The sequence below is a fragment of the Cavia porcellus genome, unplaced genomic scaffold, assembly GCF_034190915.1.
Source record: "Cavia porcellus strain 051 isolate PalLab524CR breed Dunkin Hartley unplaced genomic scaffold, mCavPor4.1 scaffold_13, whole genome shotgun sequence".
NCBI lineage: Eukaryota > Metazoa > Chordata > Mammalia > Rodentia > Caviidae > Cavia > Cavia porcellus.
The window spans coordinates 50,455,401-50,471,825 of NW_026947496.1; the positions used below are offsets into that span (position 1 = coordinate 50,455,401).

Genomic DNA, 16,425 nt, shown 5'->3' on the forward strand with positions numbered 1-16,425 from the left:
CCCTCCATACAACCAGCACTCCTCACTAGGCCTCTCAATCATGAGCAAAACCCTCTACATTATGTGGCTCAAAAACAAGGAATTAAAACTCTCAGACTTACTCTTTTGTTAAATGAACACCTCCCTTCAGGCCACTATTGAAGACACCTTTTCCTCTTCCTCCAGCTAAGATCTGGGCTTTCAAAACAATCTCTTTTGCATCTGAAAAAAGAAGAGTTGGTAGCTGATTTTAAATTCATTTTCCTCTTTTTTTTATAAGGAACAAAGAAAGCAGTAATGATATATAACTTCCAAATGCCAGGTAAAAGTGTTCTCAAATCAACTTTGAAAATAAAAGCAATAAAGAACTTCAAAAATCATCAGTGTGCCTAAGTACAAAGTTTGCTCAACAAGAATACTCAAAGCTTCCTACCTGTTTAATCAGCCAATACTCAAGTGCCCCAAGAGATGGCATGTGCTCCCTTACGCTTTTGAGTGTGTCAAAAGATGCTAAGTAAACCCAGGATGGCAATATTAGTTTTACTGTGTAATGACAATACCATGTGACAGGAACACCAATCCACCAGCCAGAGGAATTAACTACCTGTCAGCCATGGGACATGTGAAAGGAAAGACCAGGAAGAAAAGATTTCAAGACGAGACACAAAGGCCACATTTAATAACTGTATTCTTTGGATCCAACAGTTTTCAGTGCAGGTGTTCTACAGATTGACAGCACTGGGCAAGGGCAGAGGAAATGAAGAAATGGATAAAAACCGAAACCTAACAATATTTTTTTAATATTGGCACGATAAGAAAAAAAAATCCTTGGGGAACATGGTTGTGGAATATCTGTTTTTCATACTCAAAGACAGAATGAGAACTGTCTATTCTTGACCTTTTAGAACAGTTATAAACTCAAGTCTCTTTATGAGTCTAGCAGGGAAGCTGGGTGTATGAAACAATCCAGTGATAAATGAGACATCTGGCAAACAGAAAAGCTGGGAAGAAGGGAGGCAGAGAGGAAAGAAGAAAAGAAGGGGAGAGGAAGAGACAGGAAAAGGGGAGAAGGCAAACCGGTGAGAACACTAAATGAAGTATGCTTAATAAACCAAAAAAATGTACATCTTCAAAGGCCATGTTTATTTGAGTCACATTTGGTTAAAATCAGAATCTTCTATAGGGCTGCTATAGCTTTCTGGTTGAGCTCACCAGATTAAGCATCTTCAGATCCAGGTCTCAGTGCAACCTTTATTTCTCACTTATACAGTATTAGGCAAGTCTCTCGAGACTCAGTTTCCTGAGTGAAAAGATGGTAAGCGTTGTTTTAAGAAATGAGGTAAACCATAAAAATGTGTTACCCCTGATTCTGAGAAAGCATATGTATTATTAGTCACTTCCTTGATCAATTAGTTAATTTATTTGCATATTGTAAAGAATCAAAACAATCATTTCAGAGATGGTCAAAGAAACCCTAACATTTACTAGTATCTCCCATAACTCATATATAATGAGAAATCTCTAAATCATTGGCTATTTCAGCTATCATTGTCACTCCATCCATGTTACTCATAAGCACGCTGAAAAGGTCAAAACTGGAAGAACCATAAAAACTATTATCCTGCAGGTAATGAGCTACAGGAGGATTTTAGTACTAACTCAGAAGGTCACTGACACATCACAACTCAGTCACAGTCTTCATGAGTTGGTCTTCTTCTCTGCTGTATGCATTTATACTCAGTAAAACAGGATTACCTTTCTCTTAGAAACACAGTTCCTTCTTAAGAGTACAGTCTTCTACACACTTGGACAATATATGCTTTAAACATAAACCACATCATCAGTTAACATGACTCGTGATAAATAAAGTGGTTCCCATCAACCTGAGTTTAAGACAAGCTATGCTCACTCCTCATTATCAGAAACTCACTACAAAAAGGACCAGTTAAAATGAATTTACTGGCAGGACATGGTGGCTCACACCTGTAATCCCAGCACTTGAGAGGCTGAGGTGGGAGGATCATTGTGAGTTTGAGACAAGCCTGGGCTACAAAGTGAGCTCAAGGCCAGCCTGAACTGCATAGGGAGACCCTGTCTCAAAAAAGACAAAAAAAAAAAAAAAAAAAAAAAGAATTTACTGTATATTTGGGCTAGTATGTGCAAAAAAAGTAGTAAAAGTACAGAAAGTGGAGTTAGAAATACTTGGGCTCAGTATTGAGTATTTGCCTTGCCTGCATGAGGTTCTGGAGTTCACTGCCACTACTGCAAGCAATCAAACAAGAAAAACCCTCCAACTCAAATACCTCTCATTTTCTGTATTAAAAAAGACTGAGATTCAGAAAGGTAAAAGTAGCATGCCTCTGTAAAGAGGTCAAATCTAGACCATTATGATACACTGAAATACAGTACTTAGAATGATTATTTCAATTCCTTGTACATTAAAAAAACAATTACAATATAACTATCATCATTATAGTTAGTGTCAGCTGAAGACATCTCTAATTTGTATCTGGAGGGCATCAAGTGTAAAAAAAAAAAAACTTTTTTCTGTCTACTCAAATGTTTAACTCTAATAATTTTAAATCTTTTCAAAAGCTAACTAGCATTCCATTGTCACTATCATTTTTCATATCTTTGCCATCCAGGGAAGAAGAGATGCTTTCCTATCCAAGCTCTGCAACAGTACAATTTAGAAGCCAGACAGCACACCTAATTGGGCATCACTAACCAGCACTACATAGGCTGTGATCAGTTCTGGTTACTTACTATCAAGACACAGAAATGGTTGTAGCCTCAATAAAGAGCTTTCAATTACTCTTGTTACCATCTGACTTCATCTCAAATAGATTCCATAACATACAAGTAATAACCAGGCATGTGGCCCTGGACAGCTAGCAATGTGTCCCTACAAGAACTTAACTTTTAACAGTATGAGATTTGAGGTGATATTGTTCACAACTCCATTGCACAGAGCTTGAGGGCAGACTGTGTGATGAAAACCTATGTGTGTTAGGAGTTTATCTGTACCTCTACCTATGTGGCTTGGCAAGTAAAACAGTGATTCTTAATACAGATATGTGTGTACCTGTGAAGACAGGTGTTTAATATTATTACGCAAATGTATGCATTTTCTTACTTAATAAATTTGGGTTTATGATTTTGTTCAATAATTTAGTAAGTTAAAATATAAAACAGAGCTAGGCATGGTGGCACATGCCCGTAATCCCAGTACTCAGGAGGCTGAGGCAGAATGATCACTGCAAGTTTAAAGACAGCCTGAGCTACATAGTGAGACCCTGTCTCAAAAGAAAAGAAAAACAGAAGGAAAGAATTTCATTTATATACATTAATTGTATTATATATTTATATGCAGCCCAAGAAAATTCCTCTGTACTCAAGGCAGCCTAGATACACCAAATGGTCAGACATCCATGTGGTAGTCACCAGGCAAACACTGTGGACAGTGAATCTATTTATTAGGTAACAATTCTGCTTTACTTTTATTGCAGTGTTGGGGTTGAATTCGGGGCCTATCTTCTGCAAGGCAAGTGCTCCACCACCCTAGTCCCACCTATCAGTGGGAAGATTATCTAATCTCTGCATATCTTTGGCAACTTAGGTTCCAGGTCAAAAATAAGTTCACAAAAATAATCTCAAGTACTAAATCACTATAGCAATGAGAAGCCAAAATAAAGCAAGTTTCCTCCTCTTGAGGAAACTGGTCACAAAGTAATTTAATTCAGATTTACTCAAGGTGATAAATATTAAGAAAAGTAGCCAAATCTTGTACAACAGTAACTAATCTCTTCATTGAGTACTTACCAAAATTGATTCCATTTAACATCACTGTTGCTGTTTTGTTTATAGATCAGATTTCTCCAAAAACTCAAATTTCCCCCTTTTAAAAACATTATCTCGTGTTATCCGAAAGTTATAAAAGAATGCCCATTTAAGAAATTCAATGTTCTTCTCATGATTTGACTTAACATATTTTAGGATAATAAGCTAAAGAGAAAGCAGGAAATCTTACTCTAATGAATTGTACAAAGAAATATATTACACCTACACATTAATAACCATATTATTGGATTGTGCTTGCTCTTAAATGCTACTCTTATGTGTAGAAGCCTAAGTACGTAATATATGCACTGTATTTTGTTCCTTTTCCATTGAGTTTCTGATAATAGACAGTATGTACTCCTGGTCAGGTTTCCAGTGCTTTAGATTCTCAAATATCATATTACTTTAGAAAACAATTATTTAGGGCCATTTAGAAACCTAAACAAAACCTTACACGTAGTCATATTTACTCTGATGTTTTGTAAATGTCTGCCTCTCTTTTTTTTAACCATAAATGTTATTCTAATACAATTCTATGCTAATTTTTAGCCTCCCATATCTCACACTACATAGCAAATATTCTTGGATACACTATTAAATCTAATGGAAAAAAGTTAAATTCATTAAAAGCACAACAAAGAATAAATATGTTTTTAATCAAGCAAGCTTTGTAAAAATGATTTGCTTGGTGTTTCAGAGATGATACTCTGAAAATACATTTATGCAAAATAATGTTCATGAGACATAGTTCAGAATCATAGTCGAGACCACAATAATTGTGTGAGAACATAAATCATGAGTATCAAGAAGTTATTTTTCCACTACCATTTTGAAAACAGTTTACTGATGAATCAAGTATTTGTATAACCCAACTGGCTTTTATTCAGCATTGCTCTCACAAAATATAATACTTTCCAAAATGCAAAATATAGCACTATGTACATGACATTGTGGTGAGATTACTACCACAATGATCATCTATTTCAAGTCAGTAACATTGGACTTGTTGAGGAAACTAATTTCTATGGTTCACTGACTAGAGCAAAATTGGAATATCTAGTTTTCAGCAGAACTGCTTTGTGTAATTTCTAGCATGGCAATTACCTTTCATCAGATTTGATAGAATCCTAATTGAGACTGTTAAAATGTATTTCAGATTTACCTATTACCAGAAGGCAAACAGAACGGAGAGCAGGAAGGCAAGAGAAGACTTGAGAAAGATATTACAGAAAGATGAACTTTCATAAAAGAACATAAAATTATAGGAGATAAGTGAGAGGCCTAAATGCCAATTTCCCAAAGGAAATGAACTAACTTAGGTACTTTCATTATGATTCCTGAACCCAAACTTCAAAATAGTCAATATTCAATTGTTACTATAGTATCTCCTATGGACTAATAAGTATTTCTTCAGGTTGTAACTAGGTTGTTGCAATACTGTGATGATTCTTTCCTTTTACCCAATGACAACTTTGCAATGGAAAAATTTATGCCAACCTCCCACATACCTGACATGGGCTCACCAAGTTTGGGACAGAGAACTGCAAGTTCTAAGACTTAAGAATAAACCATTCCATCATTGGTCACATCACTTGACTGAATTGGACCAGGAAACTGCTGCCCATCAGAGACTTTTAGTCTCCGATATTTAAAAGAGTGAATTTCAAATATAAGTGAAAGATGGAAATAGAACCCTCTCTCGAACAGGGATTTTGTAAAGGAAATAGCAAATTACTTAGGGGAACATTATTTCACATTAATAAATCCTTTACTAATAACATTTTGTTTTGTTTTGTTTTGTTTTGTTTTGTTTTGTTTTGGTACTGCAAATCAAACTCAGGGTTTTGTGCTTGGCAGGCAGGCACTATGCCACTGAGCAATATCCCCGGTCCTAAGTAGGCTTTTTATACAAGTTTTAAGTCTAAATCTTCCTGCCAAGTATAGTATATAATTAGTTCCCACATTATCCAAAATAATTCTTCCATTCAAATACTGTGTATTTCTAATCATGCCACTTTGAACAGTTTATTGATTTTAAAGGTGTTATCTTAGCACAAAACATGCTTATGTTTTCAAGAAAATAATAATCATTTTAGTCCCTATGAAAATTTCTAAATTGAAGTATTATACCATTGTTTCATAATGTCATTCTCTTAAAAATACTGTCTATTTATTACATTACAGGCCTAATTAAAAGCTACGATAAATTAAAGTACTATTTTGTTTTTGTCACTGATGTTATTTACTGCTTTCCTAACTATTCATACACATTCTTGATAAAATTTTTAAAGCTTAATAAAAATTACCTCGAGAAACACTCAATTCAGCTACAATATCTAATTTTTCTTTTCACTAAGACATAATCTTGATCTTTTTATGCATTTTAATATTGATAAAACTTAATGCAGTTTAATACTAATAAACCAATCATATTGTGCTAACTACATTGCAAGATATATTTCTAGAAGTAAGCCTTAAGACAGACCCTTCTAAAACTGATGGCAAAAACAACCATATGCTCTAATACAAGCATCTGTATGTAATTAAAGATATTCTAATACCATAAAGTTGCAACCACAGAACATTAAATGAATCATTTACAAATGAAGAAACTTGAATAGTAATTTTTCACAAAAACAAGTTTCTTCAGAAGAAGACATCTCCACTGTGCTTTATGTAGATCAATGCTATGAGATACATGGATAGAAAAAAAACACCTGTGTAACATTTGTAGCTTCAATCCTGAAGGCAGTCACAGAAAATGAAAAGCATTTATGAACACTGAAAGCATTTCCAGTGTGTTTTATGGTACACTTGAAGGGAATATAAACCAGCTATGAAAAAGTCATTTTCCCCCTTGATTTTCAAAATAAGGACATGAGTCAGTGTTCAATTAGAGAAACACAGCCTATCCAAATTACAGCTGAGGGATTTACAATAGGAATTAAATCTTACACAACTGTGAGAGGGATGGTCTGAAAATGTAAGTTAGAAGACACAGGCTTCCTCTCACAGCCAAGCAATGGAAGCAGCACCTGCAGATGCATAGGTGGTAAGAAAGGGAGAAGCTGTAGAGGATGTGATCGGGGACTGGAGTGATGAGCAGTATCTGCAGGTGGGAAAACTGCTGGACACAGAGAAGAGAACAAGAACACAACAGTCCTTTGCCAGTATCTCTTCAACCATCAGCACCTAATCAACCACAATGAACTGGATACATTCTCATGGCATGCAAAGTACTCCTTTGGTCAACTCCAACTCAGAATTCATACAGGGAAAGGAACTCTGGGAAATGTGTTCTAACTTAATCCAGGTGACGAAGAATTAATCAGATGCATGGTAACAAAAGGATCTGATGGCTGCACCCACAAATTTGCAGACCAAGAGTGAACTACTCTGCAACTTTTCTAAGTGGCTTAAAAACCAAACCTGGAAAATAGCCTTCATTTAGCTGCAGACAACTGGAAGCTTCTCTATTAAAAAAAAAAAAAAAAAAAAAAAAATCAGGATTCTCTTGTCCATCTTTTAAAATTTTCTTATTAGTAGATATATAACAATTACAATCATCTTGGGGAATTGGTGCATATGTACTTTGATCATTTTTACTTGTCATCCCTATGCAACACTTGTAACTACCACAAATTTGACCTCACTCTCATACTATTACTGATGGGAACAAAAACTTCAGAACTAAGTAGAATGACCATGAACTTTAAAATGTATGTACAAAATCTATTTTCTGGCAGCACCTGTACTTTAAAATGTTTCTTTTACTTTTATAGGAATATTACTACTATTTGGAGATCACGCCTTTTCCTGATTCCTCCTATTTAAATCAATTCCTGTCTTGGCCACTCCACAGGTGAGGTATGTTCCTAGACCACAATAGTCTCTGTCTGCCATCTCTGCCCTATGTCTGTAGATTACCATCTTCCTGCTGACCATGGTCTCCTGACCAAAGTTTTCTCTAAGTGTTGCCCTCTCCATAACAGAGCCAGACCCATCAGCTTCTTGTGGGTGAGTCCTTTCAGAAGGGATCCTAAAATGAAGTAACTAAGCCCCTAGAGACAGGGCCCCTAGTGACATGTCTCAGAGAATGCATACCTCGGGAAAGACTTTGGCTCAGTCAAGCCCCACCTCACACTAAACCTGAGAACTCTGCACCCTCAGATCTCTCATCTACCACCCAGTCCTGTCCTCTTTCGCACACAGATGATCTTTGGAACACTTCACTCTCTAACCAGTTAGCTCCCCTCCTTATAGAGACCCACTCTCCAGACAGGCCCATTGGGAAATGAAACAAATTGCCTGTCCAGACTGCTGAGCCCAAAGCAAATCAAGGAACAGGCTGGACATGGGTTCCTCGATCGGGGGGGGGGGGGGGGACACGACACACACACACACAGAGTACAAAAAATATCAATTCTAAAATGCTTCTAAGACAATCAGGAGACCTATTTGCTCAATATTCTCAGAAGATCTTCTGGTAGAGCAAACTGATTTCCATGGAAGTAAACTACAAAGATAAGCAATTTTCACTACAGTATATTACGATCGTGGAACACTAGTAACAATCTAAAGGTCCTTCAACATTTGGATATTTTTGAAAAAATAAAACAAAACCAGGTGAAATGGCACATACCTGTAATCCCTGCACTCTGGGAAGCTGAGGTGGAAAGACTATAAATTCAAGACCAGTCTGGAAAATTTAAGTGAGAACTTGGTTCTACATAAATAAATAAACGGGCTTAATACATAGTTTAGTGCAAAGCCCCTGAGTTCAATCTCTAGTATTACAAAAAAAACTGTTTTTTAACTTTTCTTTTTCTTTTCATTTTTTTCTGGCAGATAAGGCTGGGAACAGAAATGTGGAGAGGTGAACAACACAACAAAGACAAGATACTGTACTGTGCTTTTCTGTTTCTATTTCTTTGGCTTTCTTAGCTAAATTTGAAATCATGATTATGTAATTTTAAATAAACCAGGAAAGCATGCCAGGATTGAGCACTTCAAATCCCACAAATTTATTTCACATTTTCAATAAACCAGTAATATTAGAGTTTATAACTTTAAAGTGTATTATTTAAACAGAAAAACACAATGATTATCTTTGTTTTATATATTTAATGCTTTTAAGCTAAATAATAATTTTGCCATACTGGTCTTAAATAGACCCCCAATCAGAAAAACTAGCTCTCAAACAGGACACCTTAGCAAAGCTTCTCAAGAGGGCAATGAGACTCAATCAAAAGAACCAGTTGTTTAGTTGCAGCAACTACAAAGCATGTATCTTACTACTTCCCTCTAGCAAAAAAGCACATACTCCAAACATTCAATCTGCTACCGTGCAAACGCTACAGATAATGCCAAACAACAGCTTGATGATGCTGCCATAAAAAGGAACTCAGAAGGTTTTGTTTTTCATTTTAAAGTTTGTACAATTGTAGTACAAACTCAATCACAACAAATAGTATGTTGTGGATGTACAGATGGAAACTAGAAAGACACATCCAACTTTGCTGCTTATGACTCTGAATAACTTTCTTCTTTGCTTGTATTTTTGTTTCCCACAATATACATATTTCCTGTAAAAAAAAAAAGATTATTTTCAAAATGTAAGACAAACTCAAAGTTTGTACAGTGGTTCATGCTATGCTGGAGTTAAGTAAAAAGTAGGAGTGACCTACCCTAAGAGACATGATGACGAACTTCAGAAACAACTACTCAAGATATATGCATATCTACTGAGTTCTAGCATAATTTGTAATGTCGTATTCAAACTGCACTAAGTTTTAAATTCCAATGTCTTGTTCTTTCATTGCTTGTCCTGATCCATTTATTGTGTCTGAAATCTAAGTCTACCGCTTGAATGTTAAACATGGTAGTGATTTTTAGAGTACATCCTGGAGAATGAAACCAGGCAGTATTAGTGAGGTAGGCAGAATTTCTATTTGGCTTTCAAGGGTTGTGAAGAACCAGAAGTAGTTAACCTTCCCTTTTCTCTTTATGCTAATTTTTGGTTTCTATGTTAGTTTTCCCTGGCTATGACAAAATAGCTAGAAAATGAACTTAAAGGAGGAAAGATCTGACAGTGTTTCAGAGTTTATATGTGGTAGGCTGGCTCTACCACTTTTAGGTGTGTGGTAAGTCAGAAACATTATAACAGAAGGGCACTGAGAAGGAGAGCTGCTCATGTCCTGGCAGCCAGAAATCAGAGAGAGGGAGCTAGCACTGTGCTAGTGAGCTTCTTCCTTTTTCCATATTTGTTCCATCTGCATCCCAGCGTACTGGATGGTGCCACCCACATTCATGCTGCTCCCCACACCTTAACTTGCTCTCCCACATGCCATGGGAAATACCCTCATCCACAAACAAGCTTTACTTATCTCCTAGGAATTTCTTAATCCAATAACTTGACAATATTAACCATCACTGTTTCCCTCCTTTCTCTATGTCTCCTTTCCTTCCTAGTAATGCACCAAGATATTTAATTTGCACGTTCCACTTTATCTTAGGTAACTATTTCAGTTTCAACAGCCAGAAAGAACAGCTTTGACTTCAAATTAAACCCTCCACTCCACTCTTCCTCCGAACCACTCCCAAGTACAAACTTATTATTCCAAACTCTGTGAAGTACAACATTCATTATAAAGACTCTGTACCTAACCTTCAAAGCAAAGGTTAGGTACACCTTACTTTCTTGCGTTGTTTCCACAACAATGGTTAGGTTATTTGTTAGTATTCATGTTGTGTCCTAAATCTTATCATCTATATATTATTTTTCAAAGCCTAGTTTTAGCTGTAATTCATACAGGGAGAGGCCAGGTCAAATGTTACAAATGGGGAATGAAGAAATTAATAAGTCAGTATGATTTTTATTTCTTGGAGAAAAAAATGATTTTTTAATAAAACTTCTGAATTGAGTTTAGGATTATAAATACAAGAATACAATTCAAGAGCTACCATTCCTGGTAAAACTCAAAGGAAAGTTAATGCACAAGGCTCTGGGTTTGGTCCTCAGCAACAACGAGAAGGGGATTGAAAGGGAATTAAGTAGCTATTCAATAATACTAATGTGGCAGAGAAACTAAGTTCTGTTTCATACTTGGGAACCAAGTAGTCTTACATACAGACACTCTTGTGAAATCCCAACCATTTCACGAAATTTTCACTCAAGACTCACACTTTACTATTAGAGCTGGAAAGCTAATATAGAAACTGACTTCTATCCACAGATAGCTCACTATTTTTTGGAAATGTGGCTAATATTTGTTTTATACTTCATACTTCCTACTAAAAGCATGAGTACCACTGAAATTCATATAGAAAGTCTAACCTATAAAGTGTCAGTATAAGAAGGTGGTGGCTTTGGAAGATAGGGAGAAAGCCATCATATGCATTATTAGTGCTCTTAGAAAAAGGGTCACATCACAAAAAGGTTACATCACTCTAGGACACAGCTATCTCCATCTGTGTGCCAGAAAGCATGTCCATACCAGATATTTAATTTGTTTTTATCTTGAACCTCTCAGCCTCCAGAAACAAATTTGTTGTTTATAAATCACAAAGTCTATGAATGACATTTTATTATAGCAGTCTTAATGAATTAAAAGCATTCTCTTAATACATAATACATTTTCTGTTTTTCTCTTGAGTTTCTAGTAACATGGACAACTGAAAGTAATACAAGTATCTGAAATATCCTCCTTTTGTCCCTCAGTGCTGATGTCCTTAAATCCAGCTGCAGCCTCTTCCAGGTTCCTGATCCCTTTTCTTTGCCTCCCAGCATGAGATGGAACAGTCTGTCATAATGCATAAGTATGTTTCAGCTGTGAGGAGGGGAGCAGCCGTTGATGCCTAGAAGAATTTCCCAGGACACCTGTCCAAAAGCTAAAAACAAGACACCCACCCTTGTCCTTAGGCAAAGAGAGCAATCATTACCAATCAACAAAATTAATACTGACTTGGAAATGCTTTGGAGTCTAACAAAGCAGATGTCACCTCTCCACTGAAGGCCCTCATAGTTCAGAGGAGCACAAAACCAATGGGGATCCATAGAGTCAGGGAGCGGTTTTGTCACATTTAATGAAGCCCCTCTCTAGTTTTTCCATCATGCCCTCACGCCTTCTCTAGTGTGGGAGTTTTTACTGAAGGACATGCACAGCAGGACACAGAGAGATTGCCTCAATATCCTGCAAATGACCAAAGCAAAGTGCCAGGCACATAGCACGCCTCCACATATGGCCATTCATTTATACTTATCACTCCCTCTGCACTGTGAAATCATAATCCTTGTGTGGGTTATACACATATAAGAAAGTAAGATTCGTGTTAAGTGTATTGATTATCTCCACTTAACAAATAACTCAACAAAGGTGATTTTCTCAGAGTCACACAACTAACAAGATGCAGACTCATGATTTTTAAGCCAAAAAGTGTATACAGAGACTATGCTTTACCTTTGCACACAGGACCTCATTACTGGGATTTCCTCCTCAACATGTCATTAGTAACATTTCTGATCACAAAGAAAAGTGGAATAATTAGTATAGCAAATATCCACATAATCCCTACCTCGATTCTCCAGCTGTTCACAGTTGGTTGTATTGTGTTTCATGACACATCTCTCCATCCACTTTGCATCTCATTTTTTAATGCATTTCAAAGTAAGTTTCACACATTGGTATAGTGGCCATTATACTCTTCAGCAGGCACATTTGTGCAGTACATAGTATTAGCTTGCAGTTTCTTTATGAGGCAGGGTAAAATTTAAATACGGTGAAATAATTGAAATCTCAAGCGTACCCCTCAATACACTGTGACAACTAAAACTACTGGTAGGACACAAACCCTAATCAAGAAATACATTATTTTTCCAGGAATATATTATGGAATATTTTTAAGATACTCATTGATACATAAAATATCTACATTATTTTGATACTGTTTAGTATTTTTTAGATAAAATATCTTCTAAAGTAGCACTGACAAGAGATTTCATGTCTCTTCCTAAATTCCTTATTGAAACTAAGCATAAAACATGTAATTCCTATACCTTAGCAGTAAATTCAGGGTCCTACTGCTGACCTGTGTGCAGGTATTCAACAGGTATGCAAGAAATCAAAGGTGTATAAAAAAGGAATCATTTTCCCACACTCACTTCTCCAAATCAAAATTCTGCTTGAAATCTTTTCTTTTCTTTTTTGGGTATCAAGGATCAAACTTACAACCTTCACGCTTGCCAGGCAGATGCCCTCTTTTGCCAGCATCCTCTTTTTGTTTTTGAAATGTTAAATTAGTTGGAATCAAATATGCAAAACACTTCAAAAAGAATTTCTTAAAACCTTGGGTAACTTTTGGAAACTATCAACAACTATGTTAACATGCACTTTTACAACAATGATGTGTTGTAAACTGAAAAGAAACTATCAGCATAACTGCTCTTTTCTGTTTCCTTGCATCATGCCTGCACTGGCATTTTGGTTGCTATTTCATCTTGAAAAGAGAAGCAATTCCCCTGGGGAAACATGCAACCTGCAGAAAAGCTAGGAGCCTTGATCTGATATCTAAGTGATGATGATGAAAATGACTATCTTTAACCAAAAGCTATTTTATGTTTTTAATGTCACTATCACTTGCCTGATGCTTAACATCATGAGATTCCAGACTTCAGATGAGCTGGCAGGGTTTTTGATAGAAAATCACCAGAACATAGTTAAAAGATAACAGTCAACAAATAACCATGTTACAAACTAGATACATTATTTCTTGGCAAACTTTACAAAATATTGTTATAAATGCCTTTTAAAAAGTTTTAAATGATATAAAGTCCAACATCAACAGTGGTTACTATGGGGAGTAGGGATTCTTTTTATTTCTTTAGAGTTTTCATACTAGCTGACTTCTTTACAATGATGATTTACAATTAGAGAAAAACCATTTTCATATTAAAAAAGAAAAAAAACTATGTTTTTTTCACTCGGTAAGAACAGTAATAGTATACTGTTAAGAAGGAGGAAAGTTTGCTATACTCCAAAATACAGCTCATTAAATAAACAAATTCATACACAGAAATCATATGTAAACTTAGCATCCATCTGGAATGGAATATACTGAAGTATTAATTCTATAAAGTGGTAGAAGAAGGCTGTTATGAATAATTGGTTACCTTTTTCCTTCATATTGACTACACACCTGCTATACAGAATATATATTTTATCTGTAAATAAGAGGAAATGACATTTATTTTAAAAATGAGTTGATTAAATCTTAGAACAAATCAGGTCCTGCTTAGATATAATGTCATTTAGTTGTCAGGGTTCAACATCACTTTATGTCATACGATGTGGGGCAAAAAATAGAGCAACAGAGACAAAAATGGGGTCACTCTTCAATACAACACAGAAGACTCTGATTCAATCATGTATTATATGGAACATGGGGCACACATCTGTACTTCCCAGAATAAGCTGATCTGGTTCATGCAGATAATGTAAGGGTTTATTCCTGTGCCTTAAGTCACCTGCTTCTGTAAGCAGGGGTACCATGCCCTCTTCGAGATTTCTCCTGTACCAACAATGTTAAGATGGCCATGCAGAATTGTTAAAACATCTTTCTATATATGCACATCCGTCTTCCCACTTAAGTGCTTCCTGAAGAAAATGAACTGGAGATGATTAGAGTACAGTGGACAAGTTTACAATCAATGGATCAAAGAGCCTTGGATAAGAATGCAGTATTGTCCTTTACTGTCCAACTCAGTGACTGGCTAGTGAACAAAGTCTCAAGTTCTCTGACCCACAAAATGAAGTTGGTAAAAAAACATATAAAGATTTCAGAGTCACTAAGAGTTACTAATTATGAGGAAAATAATGCATGGAAAGTACTAAATACAAGGACTAGCTTATGCTTATAATTACATTGGCTTATACAAGTATCATAAGTAAGAGGTAAATGGCAGATAAGGATAATGAATATACTATTTGCTAGGCAAAATAATTTTTATAATTAGTAACAAATCCACCTTTACTGACTTTTGAACATGTTAAGAATATATGATATTTCTTGTATTTTTTTCCAATCTTTTAGAAATGATAAATAAAATTTGCTCATGACCAAGGCATTCTCATCACATTAAAGAGGCTGAGATACCATTAAGATCAGCCCAAAGTCCAGATATTTCACGCCTCAGTGCCATCTCCTAGATGGACTGATGCTTCTATAAACCAAGTATGTATCTCTAGATCACAGATAGAATTTATTCTCCTGCCACAAATAACATCATGCTAGTTCCAAGGCTTGTGTGGTTCCTTTTTTGCCAGTACCCTATCAATGTTCATGGTTGTGACATAGTAGCAGTGCCTTTGGCCCATCCTGTCATATTTGCTGTTAGCGAACACATCACTCAACTCCAGCTGAAGCTGCTCAACCTTGGGCCTCTTTAGCAGGCACCAGAAGGGCATATCCCTACCCCAACATTGACGCTGGGAATATCCCAGCCCTGTGGCAGCCTGCAAGGCAGAGAAACAAGCTAGGTGGAAGCCATACTGACTACCTCTTCTTTTGTGACAGTACTGTTATGTACTGTGATGGATACTATGGTGGCCAGAGTTGTTATCATCTTAAAGATACCATATATTCAGCAATGATGACACATTAAGAAGTGTTCCAAGGTTACTGTACCATTCTTCTCATTAAACTTCACATCAGTAATCTGGAGTAGTGCTCTGAAGTACCTAGACATTAGTACACTGAAATATGGAGAAATAAATGATTGCTCAAGACCACGTAACTGCATTCCACAGCAAAGGATCCACGCAGGACTGAAAATCCACCCACACAATCTCAGCACAACTGCCCAGTATCTTCATTGATTCAAGTATGGGGAAGTCTTGGCTGGGTCCCATGAAGTGATAATGGTCAGGGAGAAGGCAAAGAATCTGGTTTCATACTCAACTAGAAACCGTAAAGATGGCTTCTAGGTAACTGGCTGCTAGTTAAACTGGAGAAAATCCAGGACACAATACTAACAGCAACAAAAACAAAACCTCTTGTTTTAAGTAACGCAAAATGCTATGGTCATCAAGTAGCTCACAAGTACAAAGGATAATCAAAATATACAGTGAATAAAATCTGTAAAATTTATACAGTAAAAAAATACGTTGCCATTATTCTCTTTAAATACTTCCCCTCACTTCTTGCCACATTCTCAAGCTGTTCTAGAAGCCCCTCTTAGTCAGTGTCTTTACAAAGTATGATCAAAAATAAATGCTGCTACAAAGTGCCATCCAAAGAAAAGACAGGCTCATGAAAGCATTGCCATATACCTTAATTACCAGGTGTTGATATGATATAACTTCTAGCACTTTGCCAAAAACATGAAAGATAAACATTTTCAATGGATTCAGCATGTGAGCCAGACAGTGACACCAGGGGTAAATTTTAGCTCCTTGCCTGCCTGCCGGAACTGTAATCTTGTCGACGTTGGATCTTCCATTCCATCTACTACAGGACAGGACTTGTCCTATGTCCTTGCGTTTGCATGACTTAGGATAGCTTTGCTTCAAAGAAGAGCCCATTTACAATTTTCAATTAAATATTTATTTA

General features: G+C 36.2%; 1 protein-coding gene across 1 annotated transcript in view; it reads right to left on the reverse strand.

Moving 5' to 3' along the window:
* The window catches only part of Suclg2 (succinate-CoA ligase GDP-forming subunit beta), a 267,332-nt gene that overhangs the window by 135,886 nt on the left and 115,021 nt on the right, over positions 1-16,425 (reverse strand). The window contains exon 3 of the mRNA XM_063260219.1: positions 102-201. Coding sequence (XP_063116289.1) covers positions 102-201 — 100 coding nt within the window. The remainder of the gene's footprint in view (positions 1-101; positions 202-16,425) is intronic.